This window comes from Rattus rattus, chromosome 1 (genome assembly GCF_011064425.1).
Source record: "Rattus rattus isolate New Zealand chromosome 1, Rrattus_CSIRO_v1, whole genome shotgun sequence".
In the NCBI taxonomy this organism is placed as follows: domain Eukaryota; kingdom Metazoa; phylum Chordata; class Mammalia; order Rodentia; family Muridae; genus Rattus; species Rattus rattus.
Window position 1 is genome coordinate 93461070 of NC_046154.1, and position 17622 is coordinate 93478691.

At 45.1% G+C, this 17622-nt stretch overlaps 1 protein-coding gene across 1 annotated transcript in view; it reads left to right on the forward strand.

The window, feature by feature from the left end:
* The window catches only part of Svep1 (sushi, von Willebrand factor type A, EGF and pentraxin domain containing 1), a 168478-nt gene that overhangs the window by 112014 nt on the left and 38842 nt on the right, over positions 1 to 17622 (forward strand). The window contains exons 26-36 of the mRNA XM_032903665.1: positions 1789 to 1990; positions 3961 to 4136; positions 7326 to 7450; positions 8559 to 8682; positions 9897 to 10067; positions 11026 to 11199; positions 11631 to 11750; positions 13864 to 14040; positions 14265 to 14349; positions 14935 to 15126; positions 16397 to 16564. Of these exons, the coding sequence (XP_032759556.1) occupies positions 1789 to 1990; positions 3961 to 4136; positions 7326 to 7450; positions 8559 to 8682; positions 9897 to 10067; positions 11026 to 11199; positions 11631 to 11750; positions 13864 to 14040; positions 14265 to 14349; positions 14935 to 15126; positions 16397 to 16564 (1714 nt within the window). The remainder of the gene's footprint in view (positions 1 to 1788; positions 1991 to 3960; positions 4137 to 7325; positions 7451 to 8558; positions 8683 to 9896; positions 10068 to 11025; positions 11200 to 11630; positions 11751 to 13863; positions 14041 to 14264; positions 14350 to 14934; positions 15127 to 16396; positions 16565 to 17622) is intronic.

Below are 17622 nucleotides of genomic sequence, written 5' to 3' on the forward strand. Positions count from 1 at the left end.
CTCAGGTGTGGGACAGGTGTGTATGAATGCAGGTGTGAAACAGCTGTATGACCTCAGGTGTGGGACAGGTTTGTATGAACTCAGGTGTGAGACAGGTGTGTATGAATGCAGGTGTGAGAGAGCTGTATGGCCTCAGATGTGGGACAGGTGTGTATGAACTCAAGTGTGAGAAACGTGTGTATTAACTCAGAATGACTGTCAGCAATACAGAGAATACTAATTGATCAGTGCCGGGTTTTACCCATGTCATGTACTGTCTATACTCTAGAGGCTCTGCTAAGCACTTGGTACTTATTTCATTGTCACAGCCACCAACAAGCAAGGCACTGCTGTCATTATCCCCAACAACATGCAAGAGGAAACCAAAGCTTAGAGAGCTAAGAGGGAAATGGAGAAAACAATTTGACAGAGGGGTTCCACATTTCCCCATTTAACCTTTAGGATTTTGCTGCGTGCATCCAGACTCTGCCACACGCCAGAAGATCAACTCTCATTACTCCTTCTTTCTCCTTCTCTCCCTCCTCTGAGGTCTTGTTAGTGCATGCATGCATGCCTTTGTGCACGTGTGTGCATGCACTCACATTCTCTTTGCATGTACATATATGTGAGAGTAGGAGTCAGAGGTCAGTGCCAACTGCCCCCTGCCTTATTTGTTTTTGAGGCAGAGTCTCACTGAACCAAGAGCTCACTGCCAAGTCTGGTAGACCAGCAAGCCCTAGAGACCTCCCTTCTCCACTTTCAGATTACAGATGTGTAACCATGTCTGGCTTTGCATGTCAGTGCTAAGTGTTGGGAGATCATGTCCTCAGCTGGCATAAGTTGGCACTTTACCCAGTAAGCCATCATCCTAATCCTAATCTTCTTAATTTTATGGTATTTTCACACGTGAATGTTGAAACATTACAGGAATATACATTTACAGAATATAAATAACATGTTATGATTTATAAATACAATGTAGAGTATTTAAAGCAATCTAGTTAACATATCTATTGCCCAACTGCTTCACATGTTTCGTTGTGAGAATTCTAAAAAGCACTGCCTTAGCAGTTTTATTCAGGTCATTGTTATTAACCATGTTTACCATATTATGAAGCTGAACTCAAACGAGTGAGCAAACCAAGTCCTGTCCTGTGAGACTGTGGAACCTTTAACCATCATTCTCCACTTCTCCCATGTGTTTAAAAGACCACTTGGTTTGGGCGGTGAAGGTTGGTGGAAAGGTAGATCAGAGAGTTGATAGAACAGCGCTCATATGCTCTTTCAGGAGACCTACGTCTTTTAGGCAAAAGACTTTTAGTATAGAGTAGGCTTTCTAGAGCTGAATAGAGAGAGAGCTGGATTGTTCATCAGTCATGGAAAAGACAGATCCTGAGTGAGGAAGGATGCTGTCCTTGAATCAGTCTCTTCCCTCCTCCACAGCATCAACCTCCCTTGCTCTCTCTCTCTCTCTCTCTCTCTCTCTCTCTCTCTCTCTCTCTCTCTCTCTCTCTCTCACACACACACACACACACACACACACACTCCTTCCCGTCACCATATGTGCCCCATATGAGACTTTATCAACTCTCAACCTTTCTACCTCTCCAACCCTTTTTTTTCTGCTCCCTTTCAGAGCTTACATACATATCATGTGTAATCACTGTTTAATTTTAAAATCACTTCCCAAATCTTCATGTTTGCTGAAATTAGCATCTTTGGAATTGGCACTTCTTGCCCACTGCTTTCCTTGTCAGCTGAGAGTGTGCCTGAAAACCACGTTCTGCACACTCTCCTTATCTGTTGCAGAACAGCCTTCGGGTTTTAACCTGGATTTTGAAGTTTCTGGCATCTACGGGTACGTCCTTCTAGATGGAGTGCTTCCAACACTCCATGCCATAACCTGCGCATTCTGGATGAAATCCTCTGATGTCATCAACTACGGAACGCCCATCTCCTATGCACTGGAGGGCGACAAAGACAACACCTTCCTCCTGACTGATTACAATGGGTAAGCAGGAGTTAGAATGGATGTGGCAGGGAGGGCTTCTCTTGACACCAAGTTAGAACTGAACCCTGTTCAGGGCTCACCTTCTGACATTAGGGTTGGGAACGAGGGAGCATGGAAGCATGGATGACCACAGACAACTGGAACATCTGGATGAGCTCTATGTTGGTGATAATTGTTCACATGTGAGTTGGGTGTTGCTGCATGGCTATTGGTTTATTCGATCTTAACAATTCCCTGAGGAAATACTGCCCCCTCTACAGATAGCAAAACAAATTTTTAGACAGACTAAATGAGCCTACAGGCTATATCACAGGAAGGTCAGGTCTAACTCTCAAGAGACTGATGCCCTTTCTTTATACAGCAGAACATCCAAAGATCAAGGGCCATCGGCAACACTTGTCTGCGGGAGACTGGTGGATTGAGGACCAGCACAGTTTCAGGGTACCAGGGGCACTCTTAGTTCCCTCAAGAGAAATTAAATCTAACTCCAGATCCTTCCCTCTGCACTGACTATAAAGTCATTCCATTTGTACCTAGAGTTTGCTGAAGAGACACAGACTTGGACAGGCCCAAACTTTGGTCACCTGTCCATATTAGTTATTGCTGGGCTGCTCGCCAGCTTGGCCTCTGGGATCCTTTGAAGACTCCAGCTCTTTTCTACATTTGCTTTCCTTGGCCGGACTGCAGGTCCACCCCCGGCTAGGCTGTATGGTTTTCCATGGGGCCCTTTCTTCTCAGGTTCACACGTAGCACTGCCCTAATGAGCAAGTTGCAGGTCCCAGAGACCTACTGGGAACTTTCTTCCTCTCAGGCTGGGGCAGTTTCACTCTTTTGGTAGAAATCTCATCAAACACAATTCTTTTTCATCAACTTGAACTTTCAGGGAGCAGAAATTTAGGGCATTTGCAAAGATTCGAGGTAAATTTTACATAAAGAGATAAACTTCTGCCTGCTTGGCTAAAGAGAGGAAAGGGGGAAACATCTAGAAAGAAAACAGCTGGTGCTCCAAGAATGTTCCTCTCCTGGGAATATAGTTGCTCAAGTCTGAGAAGACTTTTATCCTCCTCCACTTTCCATGGTCATTTCTTTGTTTCCGTTTGCCTTTGACAATTTCCACTTTAAACTGTTGGCTGTCTTTACACCACTTCCATGAGTGGTAGGGTTTCTGGAACTTCTTGTTGTTCTTTTCATTTTGACGTATGTATTTGGACTACTATATGACCAGTCTGGCAACTGTATTACTCTGTTTGGGCTAATATAAAAAGTCCAAGATCAAATCAATGGCAGAATCAGGCTCTAGGAAATGTGCCTTCCTGGTCTACAGATCCTATTCAGGCGTATTCTTCTGTGCCCTCAAAGACCGAGCAGCAAGGGGTTCCTGCTCACTTCTTTTTAACTTACTTACAGTAGTCCTTCCTGTTTAGAGACCCCTGTCCTCTTGACCTAGTCACCCTCAAAGGCCTCTCTTCTTGTACTGTTAGATTGCTAGGACTTTGAACACACAAATTTTGAGGGAACACAAATGCCCAGTCAATAGTATCAACCCCAAAGCAGACTTAGCTCCTATGGTCAACCGAAGTTTGTTTCTGGTCTTAGAAAACACATATTCTAGAGGAAGGGTATCAACCAGACATTTCAGCAACTCTCGCTGGTTCTGGACATTTCAAAGCATGGTAAATTGTCTCAATTATCTTGTCTTGTCTGAAGACTTTTCCTTGCTCATCGGTGTTTACATTGACCTAGAATTTAGTGTAATTAGTAACATAGATCTGTTTCTAAAATATTATCAGATGGAGGGGAGAAATGACTAATGGATTACATGAGTACTTTACACACACACACATGCACACACACACACACACACACACACACACACACACACACACACACGATAAATAATAATGTGCCACAGAGAATGAATCATGCATTGTGACCATTGACTGAATTCCCTGGACTCTTTCTCTCCACAGCTGGGTTCTTTATGTGAATGGAAAGGAAAAGATCACCAACTGCCCCTCTGTAAATGATGGCATTTGGCATCATATTGCAATCACATGGACAAGCACTGGTGGAGCCTGGAGGGTCTATATAGACGGGGAGTTATCTGACAGTGGTACCGGCCTCTCTGTTGGCAAAGCCATACCTGGTATGTTTTGTGAAATGGGTACATGTATATGAGACTCTAGAGGTGGTCATGCTTACATGGACATGGCATTGGCCAACCTGGTTGTCACTGCTTCCAGACGAAGACCCACAGTGATGTCTTTCCCTTACCACTCATCAGTTATCTAGACTGTAAGATACCAAATGCTTTTCCCTGGGTGAGCTACAGGACTGTAAGAGAGAAGCCTTGGGGATCTTGGTTTGACTCAGAAGCAAGCTAGGCTAGGAGCATTGGCTAAGCTGTGTTCTAAGCAAGCCATTAGCTGCTGGTATCCTGTTTGCTTGCTGGCTTGCTGGCTTGGTGGCTTGCTGGCTTGCTGGCTTGCTTGCTTCCTTGCTTATAACCTTTTAGGAGGCTTTCAGTTTTGTTTCGGGACAAACTATATCAACTGAATCACTGGGCACATTTTCCAGCTTTTGCGTCCGATATCAAGTGGAACTCAACGTTTCCTCTAAAGTCAATCTAAATATCCAGGGAGGTTTGGCAATGGAAGAGCTATGTGGATGTCATTATCTTCGCTTTCCTCATGTTTCCAGTACATAAAAATAGTGTCTGGATAAAATCAAATTCAACAAAAATATCTTAAAATATTAAAAATGAACTAGTATCTTCCAGAAGCAAGTTATATTGAACCAAGATAGGTCACTATAATCCTATAACGAGTTAAATCCGCATGAAAATGTGATGAGGTTACCTTTTCAGAGCCTCAAAGCAGATATTAAATTTATATTTTGGAAAATGTCCTTTTGTTTTACTTTGTAATACTAAAATATTATAGAAATGGCACCAAAATTTGTGACAATAGAGAATGTATACCAAGAACTCACTCCTTAAGTTGGGCACCCTTAGAGAAAAATCCATAAAATCTCTGCCGTCCACAAGGTGTCAGTGTGCAGGAGTAAGATATTTAGGTCCATTATCAGACGTAATTTCTAACTGAGGTAATCACTGAGGAGGAGTGGGAGGGACATAGTTCCATGACAGCCCACAGCCAAAGAGCTGTGTAGGGTAAATATTGGTGGAAGCAAGGGAGATGTCTTTCCTGAGTTCTAAGCCTAGCCAAGCATTAGTCGGTGAACAGATCAGATGTTGAAAGAATTAAATAAAGATCAATGGAAGTATCTGGAACACACATAGAAAAATAAATGTGCTATGCACTGCACAAGGCTGTAGAAAGAGGTAATGGCCAGTCATACAAAGTCTCATAGGACAGGTTAATAATCGAGGTTTTCATCCTAAGGTCAATGGAATATCACTGATGGCCTTAGGATGGGATATCGTGGTCAGAAGGGAGCAATCGAGTTTGTGTTGGGAAAAAAAATCTAAATAACAAAAATGTTTCTAACCAGAGAGGACAGTCCCCAGCAGAGATAGAGGATTAATATCAGGAGAATCTGGACCTCTTGGTCTGTCTCTACTGAGAGGGAAAGTCGTGTTTCAAGTGACAAACAGGAGACAACCACTGTTCCTTCAGCAATACTGATGTGACAGAGAGATGGCTCATGCACACCCACTGCGACATGAACCCCCACCTCCTGTTAAGGACCAAGTCAGTCAAGAGAGCAGCCTGGGAACTGAGCAGACATGACAGCCTCAATGGCGGCTAGCTATAGAAACAGGGACGGACGAGAGGTGTTATTGTGAGGGGAGAGGAGAATAGGAAAGTCTCAGGGTTTGATGAATGCAGGCAGCAAAGACAGTGTGCATGGGTGTGAATTAGGGAGGTTAACCCCGAAGAACCAGAAATCGTCCACCAGAAACAGTAGAGAAGTTGTTTATGCTAATATTACCTGGAGCCGGATATAGAAGCTGCTTTGGAAAACCATGTGGTTTGGACACAGCTTAGCGATGAGGGTTTGCCTATCATATGAGAGGCCCTGGGTTCAATTCCCAGTACTGATCCTTTAATTGTGTGATTATTTTTTTACAAGATCAGGACAGTATTTGCCAAGGCTTTGGTGAGACCACTCCACTCTCAATAAATTTAAAATATTTTGCCCTGAGTCAGGGTATGGTGGGAAATGCCTGGAATTGTAGCTCTTGGGAAGAAGGGGCAGGAGGGTCAGAAGTTCAAGGCCACCTTCAGCTACATAGTAAATTTGAAACCAGCCTGGGATGTGTGAGACAATGTCTCAAAGTAAACAAAATTAAACTTAAAAAAAAAAAAAAACTCATTCTAACAATATACGCCTCCCTGTGAAATATATTTGAACAGAAGGCCGCCACAGAACCCGCAACCTCCTTGTAATACTATTAATGCCTAATTACCCTTTCGGGATGGTTGGAAGAAGAGAGACTCCCAAAGTCAGCCTGCTGTGCTTACGTCTGAGTCCTCAGACTCACAACTGTGCACTGTACATTCTCTCGCGGCTGTACTGCTTGTAGAGAGTGCACACAGATGGAGTGGGCGTGGCCTATTGCAAACTCTAGCACACAGGCTGCTGGGGAGACCCAAGGGGCTGTAGAGTCCCTCGTAACCTCAGGCCCACACACCATGTAGTTATATTCCTTCTGGCATTCTACTCCTCTGCCCAGAAACTTTGTATCTTTTATCTGTATAAAACTAACCCTTAGTCAAACATGTCTTCAGAATCCCTCCATCCATCCCCCCTCCCTCTCTCTCTCTCTGTCCCAGGAGTGCTACTCTGCATACTTCTATTTTTTGTACTTACCGTCCTATACTGGAATACATTTCCCATGCACTTCTTCCCTTAGCATCACAACCCCACCCCATGCGGAAGAGCTGTCTGCTCTGCTGGGACCGTTCCCACCCTGATCGTGTAGGCAGCACGTCAGTAGGAGCTGCGTAAATGCCTGCGGCATTCAACAAGCCTGCCTTGAAGGCTGCAGCAGAGATGGCTAGACAAAGGAGAGGAGAAAAGCATCCCCCGTGGAAGAAACTCTAAGACCAGAGGCAGGGAGCCATGGGAACTTTCCACTGGAGCCTGGCGGGCTCACCCTCCTTCTGCCTTTAACTCTCCACATAAACTTAATTTCACTCTGTCCCTGCTGCTAAGCCATGCAATAAAGTTCCCTAGTTCAGCCTTCAACGACACTTTCATACATCTGTATTAGCTGCACTTTTATTAAATTAGCATTTGGGGGATAACAAACCACTGGGGTAGTTTCCACCTCTTTATTCACTCTCTCCTCCCTTCTCTTTCTCTCTAGGTGGTGGTGCATTAGTTCTTGGGCAAGAGCAAGACAAAAAAGGAGAGGGATTCAACCCGGCTGAGTCTTTTGTGGGCTCCATAAGCCAGCTCAACCTCTGGGACTATGTCCTGTCTCCACAGCAGGTCAATTCCATTTTCAGTGTATGACAGTAATGAGATACAAAGGTACAAACCTAGCAACCACGAACAGCCTAATGATGACATGTCTTCTTGTAAACTCCTAACTAGGATTTATCACCGGTATTGGATGGCGGTCTGTTAGTCGGTCGGTTATCCACAGCGATTTCCACTGATGACCCCTTTAGTTTCTAGGTGATATTCTGACATAAATGGGAACAAGCGTTTTATTTTTTTAAAAAAATTATAATTTCTGAGTTGGAAAGAACCAGAGAGAGTCCTACTTCAAATTTTCCTAACTAGACTCAAAATGGGCCTAAGAGCATCCACAGACATAAAGCAGATGGACTTGTATTTCAAGCCAGGCTCAAGTCTGCCTGAGATCCATCCCCAAGTTTAACCACAGTCGTCCTGGGATGTTTTCCATCATGTAGTCCCATCTCCCTAAACTTCATTTTCCATAACTATAAAGGAGAGAGAAAGACATTATGTAACAGAGTTCTGGCCGGAGTCAGAAAAGGCCACCTACACATTTGTGGGATTGTTTGCCCCATGGTGATGTCTTGATGTGTGTTCACTCTCAGAACCGTGCTGATAGATGTGGCTGGAGAGATGGCTCGGTGCTTTAGAACACTTGCTGCTCTTGCGAAGGACCCAAGCTCAGTTCCCAGAACCCATGTTAGATAACTCACAACTGCCTGGACACCAGCACCAGGGGATATGACGTACTCTTCTGGCTACTTCAAGCACCTTCACACAGGCGGCACATGGCACATGTGCACGCACGTGTGTGTGCACGCACACAAACACAAACACACACACACAGCTTAAGTAATATCTTTGGGGTTGGGGACAAACCTTAACATCTAGATAAGAATCTCTATGTAAAGAATTTTGAAATTTCAGGCAATTTGTGAGTCTTTTAAGTGGGAGAGATATTAGGGAGACCTAATGGTGGAGATTAGAAAAAGGAAGAAATTTCCCTGTGGCCTTTGTGATTGTACCATATTAAATTATGCTTCTCTTCACCTGTTGCTGACCCAGCAAGGCTAAGGTGATGTGTATACTCCATTTTAGCAGACGGTTTACCTACAAGCATGCTCTAAACTCACAGGTGAAGTCACTGGCCAGCTCCTGCCCAGAGGAACTCAGTCGGGGAAACGTGTTAGCATGGCCTGATTTCGTATCGGGGATCACTGGGAAGGTGAAGGTTGATTCCAGCAGCATCTTCTGCTCTGGTGAGGATTTCTCTCTTACACCTTTGCCAGATCTTGACTCTTCTGGAATGTTCTGTCCAAAGCACATACATGATTCAGAGAGTTCTCTTGTGGTCGTACATGCCAATCCTCCCCTAAATAGGAATCATACCTACCTTGGCCACCTAAGGACGTTTTCAATATTGAAATTCTTTCTTTGCAATAGGTACAAATAGTTGAGCAGGATATTCAGATAAAGATAAATTTAAGTTAAATAGATGGGTTTGGGGCCCTTTTTATTTTTTCTAGATTTTTAAATTTTATTTTTATGTGCACGTTTTGCGTGCACGTATGTCTGTGTATCACATCAGTACCTGGTGCCCATGAAGGGCAGGGGACGACACTGGACCCCTGGGAACTGGAGTTAGGGGTGGTTGTGATCTTCAGTGTGGGTCCTGGGAGCTGACCCTGGGTTCTCTACAAGATAACACCAGGCCACCTCTTCAGTCCCAATTTTTGCTCCTTTTTGAGATGAAGTTAATTTTGTGAAACAAATAAAAACCACTTCCTGTTCTCACCCGCTCACTGAACATTCACCCTGGATAACAGGAACTATTATCTAAACTCATTACATTTAGATGAATTTTTAAAGTGCAGAATTCATGATTTTAGATAATTTGCAAGGGGCTGGAGAGGTGGCTCAGTGGTTAAGAGCACTGACTGCTCTTCCAGAGGTCCTGAGTTCAAATCCCAGCAACCACATGGTGGCTCACAACCATGTGTAATGGGATCCGATGTCCTCTTCTGGTGTGTCTGAAGACAGCTACAGTGTGCTCATATACAAAATAAATAAATAAATCTAGATAATTTGCAAGAATGCTATTTGATCTTTTTAAAATACCCACAGGGCAGTAAGGGGTGCATGCACTTGGGAGGCAGAGGCAAGTGGATCTCTGAGTTCAAGGCCAGCTTGGTCTACAGAATGAGTCCAAGACAGCCAGGGCTACACGAAGAAACCCTGTCTTGGAAAAAAAATCCTTTTTAAAATACAAAAGATATTTCTTTTGAAAAAATTGCTTGATGACTCAGTAAGATTTCCCCCCTTATCATTAGTTTGTCAATGACTGGGGTATGGGGTAACTTGTCTGAACACAATAAAGCCGGTTTCCGGCTGGTGCAAGGGTTTGAGCCCCTTGACTCCGGACCCCTGCTGCTGTGTGTCTGACCTGCACTGTGCCTGTGCTCTTGGTCCTCAGATTGCCCATCTTTAGAAGGATCCGTGCCTCACCTGAGACCTGCATCCGGAGATCGAAAGCCAGGTTCCAAAGTCAGTCTGTTCTGTGACCCGGGCTTCCAGATGGTCGGGAATCCCGTGCAGTATTGTCTGAACCAAGGGCAGTGGACACAGCCACTCCCTCACTGTGAACGTGAGCAACCTTTGTCCAGCCCACTCGGTGGCCCTGGGAAGCTGTGGGACCCATATGAGAACTCGGGGAATGCTAGACAGATGCTCGCCAGATCCTGCCACAAACACAGCAGACGTCCAGTCTGTGCCCTGGCCCTGAGAGACTGAGCCAGGCACCATGGGGGAGGTGGGTGATGGGTACGAAAACGACTCCTGACAAATGCCTCTGAGGTGCTGGCAAGGAACTCAAAACAGGTAAAATAAGGTCCCTGTAGGGTAGATAGCCACCCTGAGGTGCGCCATTGCTGGATGAGGAAAGAGGGACAGGTGTCTCGAGCAGGATGTCCCAATCATTCATTAACTCTACAAGATTTAGCTGCACACTGATACATATTCTAAAGATGCTGGCCCCATTCTTGTGTTTACATTCTGGAGGAAGAGATGGGGGAGAGGGGATGTATATAATAAGGCTTGTTTATAACGAGTAAAATGGTGAAGACCAGAAAGACCCTAAGCAAGCAGCAAGGGCAGGAGGTGAGGAGAATTGTAGAGACAAGACACTGCCAAAAATAGACAGTAGTAGCTATCACCTGACACAGCATCCTTTTATCTTCGGTCTGTCCACCTCACTGGACAGGAAGCACCACAAAGCAGGAGTCCCATCCATTCAGTTCACTGCTGTAAGCCCAGCACCTAGGACAGGGCATAATGGGTACTAAGAGTACCACAGATGTTTTACAGATGAATGGATGGATGGGTGAATGAATGAATGGCATGCCTACTGTGAACCCGACAATGTGCCACATGCTGAGAGCACATGTGTGGCAAGCAGTGTAGAACACTCTAGTTACTAATGTTTGTACACCGTAGGGAAAGGGTAGCTACCTAAGGCAGCCACCGTGGAAGTAGGTCCATGCAAGCAAGATGCTCTTTGAGCACTTTGCACCAACTGCAGCGGTGTTCTTGCTGCCCTGTTCCAGGCATTCGCTGTGGGCTGCCTCCCACCTTGGAGAATGGCTTCTATTCAGCCGAGGACTTCCATGCTGGCAGCACAGTGACCTATCAGTGCACCAGTGGCTACTACCTGTTGGGTGACTCCAGAATGTTCTGTACAGACAACGGGAGCTGGAACGGCATTTCTCCATCCTGTCTCGGTGAGATAAATGCTGGCTGCTGCCCTGTGGAGTCACATCCATGCTCTTTGGCAAACATTTCCCACACATGTTAGGCTCTCCTGATATCACTGTGCTAAGTCCACCTCTCTTCCGCAAGCTCTGGGCAAGGGCTAATGGTAAAACAGATGTCTCTTCCAAGGGAAACCAAAAATGGTCCTCAATTTTAGTCAAGTTCAATATTAAAACGGTAGGCCCATCCCTGGTTTTTTACCTAACAATTAAGGGAGTCGTAGATTTTATTGGTCCTCCACAGAATAATCATGATGGTTGGATGGTTGCACTTAAACTTCATAAAATACACACACAGTTCTATGTGTTAAGTGACATGTAGCGACCTAGAAGCCATACAAATGTTTGACACATAAGAGAAATGAATTTGCTGGACTACTTGTGAACTGCCTCCGTTTCAGATGTTGATGAGTGTGCAGTCGGCTCGGACTGTAGTGAGCACGCCTCCTGCCTGAACACCAACGGATCCTACATATGCTCGTGCAAGCCCCCGTACACGGGAGATGGGAAGAACTGTGCAGGTACTGACGTTCTTACCTCAGGTGCTTAATCCAAGCATGCATTTTAAGGGTATGTTGTTCTAAAAGTAAGACAGGAGTGAGGTGTTCAAAGAGTAAATGGATAGCTGAGGAAGGTAACATTCTTCCGAAGGACACATGGTAGCCATTAAAGATACTCTTAATTAGCACTGAACTTCCCCTGGCTTCCCACTGTCTGGAGCACACAATGGAGTCAATTATATTGACAGAGGTCTAAGGAAATTATGAGAATAGCAGTAGACTTAGAGATATCATTTAGCCTCAAGCAGAGCGAGGAAGATGCATTTCAAGGCTTTCCCATCGATCTCTTCCCTCTGCCTCAGTTACACCAAATGATATCTTTGAAGGAAATTGACCTCTTGCCTTGCCACATCACCCTCCTCTGTGGTAGCTTTGATAGAGCTGGCTGACCTTCAACTCACTAATATCTTCCTAAATCTGTTATAAGCGTGTCTGCCAGAGCACCGTGAGAAAGGAAGTAAAGAGGATGTTTTAAAGAGGGCGTCAAAACACCGGGCTGTGGGCTGCCCCAGAGTAAAGTGATAACCATTTGAAACAGACAGGTGCTGTGAAATTCTGTTTCGGGGTGGGAGGGAAGGAGAGGAAGGAGAGAAACAGCAAATAAATATCAAGAAACAGGAAACAGTAGCAACAAGGAAAGCAGAGAACAGAAGAGTCCAAGATAGAAATAGAAACAAACTAGGTTATCCACAGAGATCTTCTTCGCTACAAAGAATGCCGATGTCTCCATCTGTATCATATTAGTCTCCAGCAGAAAGGATGGAAGGGCTATCCCTTACTGTGTGAGGGCTGGATGCAAAAGTTTCCCAGGATAATATCATATTTAGATGCTTTTCCTTTCTTTAAAAAGATGAGTTTTAAATGGGATAAGACATAAGAGCCTTGTTAAAAAAAATCCCCACTCAAAGAGAGGGAAAATCATCCTGAAAACGCAGACTGTGGCCCTGAGAGTGAGCTAACATGGGAACAGGAAATAGTTTCAAGAGGTGTCTTGTGCCTGATAGGAAACAAAGACTTAGTTATTATAATCTCGCATCCCCAGAGAGTCTGAGAATATAGCTTTAATTTCTGTTTTATAGTCCATCTCACGCATTTACTGTAAGTGACTTTCCCCTGAGTTTAACATCTGCTGTGGAAAACAATAAGCATTTGGATATCATTCTTCTGTTCACTTATGGCTATTTTTCCAAAATCCACTCCTATAATTACATTTACTTTTTGTTCCTTTAAAATCCTTAAAGGGCTGAGGGTGTGGCTAAACATAGAGCAATGGCTGAGCATGCTCTGTGCTGGTATCTAGCAGTATTAAGTAAATAAACAAACAAAATATTTGATATTCATAGCCCAGATGATCTTGAGTGAGATTAAGTCAACACAGCCTGTCCCCCCACCCCCATCTCTTGTGTTACTTGTGAAAGAGAGGTCAGAGGACAATTTGCAAGAGTCCCTCTAATGTGTGGGTCACAGGGATGGAAGCCAGGTCACCAACCTTGGGCAGCTCATAAATGCCTGTATACCCAGGTCCAAGGAATCTGTTGCTCTCTTCTGACTCCCGTGGGCACCTGCATACAGACACAGACAGACAGACAGACAGACAGACACACACACACACACACACACACACACACACACACACACACACTGGGCTGGAAAGATAAATGGCTGAGTTAAGAGCACACAATGGTCTTGCAGAGGACCTAAGTTTGATTCCCAGCAGCCACACTGGGCCATTCACAACTACCTGTAAATTCAAGTCCAAGGGGATGGGACATGCATGGTTTCCATGGGCATCAGCACTGAGGTGTGTATGCTGACACAGAGACATGTACACATTAAGTTAGAATAATAAAACTATTTGAAAGCAATAAAACTCTCTTTAAAATATTAATGTGTAAGTGCCTAATAAATGTATTATCTGGTAATGTCTAGCAAGTCCCTGGCGTTTTTGCCTCTCCCTTCAAAAGCCCTTGCCACATGTTTAGAGTCACCTTAACTGCTGTAGGTTTCTTTTGCTTTGAGACTTTCTATGGTTGTGTGAGCATTGCTTCTTATTCTACAAAAACTTTCCTTTAAGAACCTGTAAAATGTAAGCCTCCAGAAAATCCAGAGAATGGCCACTCTTTGGGCGAGATTTATAGCGTGGGTGCTGAAGTCACATTTTCCTGTGAAGAAGGGCACCAGCTGGTGGGAGTGAGAAAAATCATGTGTTTGGATTCTGGCGAGTGGGATCACCTCAGACCATCCTGTGAAGGTACAATGACAAAATGGCCGTGATCGCTGTATTGGGCAGTTCTAGAAAGATAAAATGGTTGGTGTGGAAAGCTCTAGGCCATGTCAGTCTTTGTTCTGAAAGCCAGGAATTGGGCTCATATTTAAACATGACAAGGGGATTAAAATCTGGAAGCTGGAAGCTGGAAGCTTTCAGAGGGCTTTGCATAGTTTCAGATAACCACACAGTTTGTTTCCTCCTTACAGCCATTTCCTGTGGTGCCCCACCTGTTCCTGAAAATGGCGGTGTTGACGGGTCAGCGTTCACATATGGCAGTAAGGTGAGGTACAGGTGAGTGTCTAACTTTAAAGACAGTGCAGTAGTTAACAGCATGCTAGCAGTAATAGAATACCAAGGAAAGGGGAAACAATCGCAGAGGGCTTTTATAAAATTTTCTCAATTTATGTGTCTGGGTGAGGCTGCCCCATGTGTGCAGTTACCCAGGGAGGCCAGAAGAGGGCATCAGATCTCCTGGAGCTATAGTCACAGGGGCTTCGAAAGTGCTGATGTAGATGCTGAGAACCAAGCTGTGGTCCTCAGATTCAGGTAGAGCTGGGTGCAGTCCCATGCAACTATAATCCTCATAGCTCTACAGGGAAATGGGGGTGGGCAGAACAAAGACAGGAGACTCCCCAGAACTCTCACGCCTGCTCACTAAAGGCAGCAGCAAAGAGATAGTGCCTCAAACAAGATGGAAGGCCAAGGACCAACACCCAAGGTTATCCTTCAGCCTCCCCGTGCACGACACGGCATGCACATGGCTGCACTCATACATGTGAACCAATGTTCATGCACTCACCATCATCCACTCACACAAGTTTAGAGTGTGCAACATAAAGCCATCCTTATTCAGCCATTTCCCCCTGTCTCTTCCAGGTGTGATAAAGGGTATACCTTGGCCGGGGATGAAGAGTCAGCATGCCTTGCTAGTGGTTCATGGAGTCACTCCTCTCCTGTGTGTGAGCTGGTAAAGTGTTCCCAGCCTGAGAACATAAATAACGGGAAATACATCCTAAGCGGGCTCACCTACCTTTCGATTGCATCGTATTCCTGTGAGAACGGATACAGGTAAAGGGGGGGACACCTGCCCAGCTCCCTACAGTCTTCCCGATGTCCCTAAGCTTGAGTGACTGAATTAGCTGGCTTTCAAAACAAGCATATAAAATTGGGGATATCCTAAAATCCATGTGACTCTTGGAGCCTGGCTTACAGCGAACGTCAGGGAGACTGTCCATCTGTGACTCCAGGAATCACACCAGTTCAAACACTGGAGCGGTCGGACTCTAAAGAGGAGAGCCAGGGGCTTGCAGGGCACCAAGCATGGAAGGGTCTTAATTCTCTAAGAAGTGTGTGTGTGTGTGTGTGTGTGTGTGTGTGTGTGTGTGTGTGTCTACGCGCACCTGCGTATCAGACTGTGCCCAGAAAGGTATTCATCAGGCTGCAAAGTGAATTAGATCAAGTGGATAGAAGTAAAGAATCAAGGGCCAGTAGAATGGCTCAGAGGATAAAGACGCTTGCATCTCAGCCTGATGGGGGGAAAGAAGGGTCTCCTTCAAGTTGTCCTCTGACCTCTCCACACATTCCCCAGCAACAACAACAGCAACAAAAGATAATTTTTTAAAAGAAATAATCAAGGGCTGGAGAGATGGCTCAGTGGTTAAGAGCACTGACTGCTCTTCCAGAGGTCCTGAGTTCAAATCCCAGCAACCACATGGTGGCTCACATCCATCTGTAATGAGATCTGATGCCGCCTTCTGGTGTGTCTGAAGACAGTGACAATGTACTCATATACATAAATAAATCAACAAAAAAAATGTTTAAAAAAAAGAACTAATCAAGAGTGTCAGAATCATGCTTGAAACATAGGTGGGTAAGCTATGCCATGGCTACAGGGTTTGTAAAGTCAAGGAACAGCCAGAGGTCAGAGTCATGAGCAACACAGCCCAAAGCTCAGGTCCTGGAAGGACAGCGCCTTTGACCTTGGTGACTCTGAACACCTGTCTCTTCAGGTGTCTAGCCTGCAGCTGGATAATAATTAACCCTTCTCATCCCAGTAACCTGTCAGTCAGAAGCTCTGGACTTCCCCTTTTACTAGTGAGCACATTAGACCTGAATTCTCCAAGTGATTGTTGTGTTTCTTTGCCCATTCGTTATTTTAAACGGTCTGACCCCTGTAAATTTCTTTTACATTCCTACAAAAGAATACGATGTGAAGAACTGCTATTTTGTGCACTAAAACTCAACATTCAGCGTGTATTTTCTTCCAAGTTCTATTTCTCCATGGAGTAAACAGACATCCAGTGAGACGAATGACCTGAGCCCTCTTTGATCTCTGTAGCTTACAGGGCCCGTCCCTCATTGAATGCACAGCTTCCGGCAGCTGGGACAGAGCGCCACCTAGCTGTCAACTTGTGTCCTGCGGAGAGCCTCCAATGGTCAAAGATGCCCTCACCACAGGGAGCAACTTCACTTTTGGGAACACGGTCACTTATACATGCAAGGAGGGGTAAGTAAAGCCTGTAAGGAGGGACTGTGGAGCATCCAGGACAGAAAATGAAACTCCCTGACAGCCAAGCCAGAGAGAGCTTCCTGATCTTATGTTCTGAGAGCGGAGAGGAGGCACATTTCACAGTGGGGGCACTATCTCCTTGGAATGTACTAGTTATTAAGTTAAGATTCAGATAGTAGCCAAAGAGCAATGCAGTACAAAGTATCTTTATACTTTAACCAAGAGTGCGGGAAAGCCATCGAAGCAAGTGTGTATCTGTCTATCACCAGCAAAGGTCACAGTGTAAGTCAGCAAGGGAATAAAAAGAGTGAAGCTCCGGTTTCTCATTTTAATAATCTTACTTGGAAAGTTGATATTTGGCAAAGCAGGAAACACATTGCAAAGGGCTTTGACTTGTGGCCCCCTTTGATGGTCAGGAGAGTCTTGTGAGGCAAAGAGAAGGGATGGATGCATCCCAGTGACAGCCTGTTTAGGACCTCAGGCCACCAGGGCATTGAGTGTGGTCCGACTGACCCTCCATTATGGGCACTGTGTTTCTTCCCTGTCTACACTTTCTTGATAACATTTTCACCATCCCTGGCACTTGCACACTCGAGTGCTCCCTGGATTTCTGTTCCGGCTGTATGCCCTCAGAGAAGCAGCGTGTCCTCTCTGTGTCTCGAATGTCCTCCTGTTGCAGTGGTTCTCAACTGTCCTAAGGCTGCAACCCTTTAATACAGTTCCTGATATTGTGGCGACCCCCCCCCACCATAAAATTATTTATGTTGCTACTTCATAACGGTAATTTTGCTACTGTTATGAATCATAACGTATCTGTGTTTTCTGATGGTTTTAGGTGACCCCTGTGAGAGGGTCGTTCAATACCCTCCCAACACGGGTCCCAACACCAACCCACAGACTGAAAAACACTTTCCCAGGTCAAGCTAGTTCACTAGGGGCTGATATTTGTGAGAGAACAAAGACTATGATGAGTGGCTTAGCAGGGGTGGGGCGAGGGGATGTCGTCAATAAAGCCCAAAATGAAGCTGTTAACTGGCCCTGGAGTGAGGGCATGG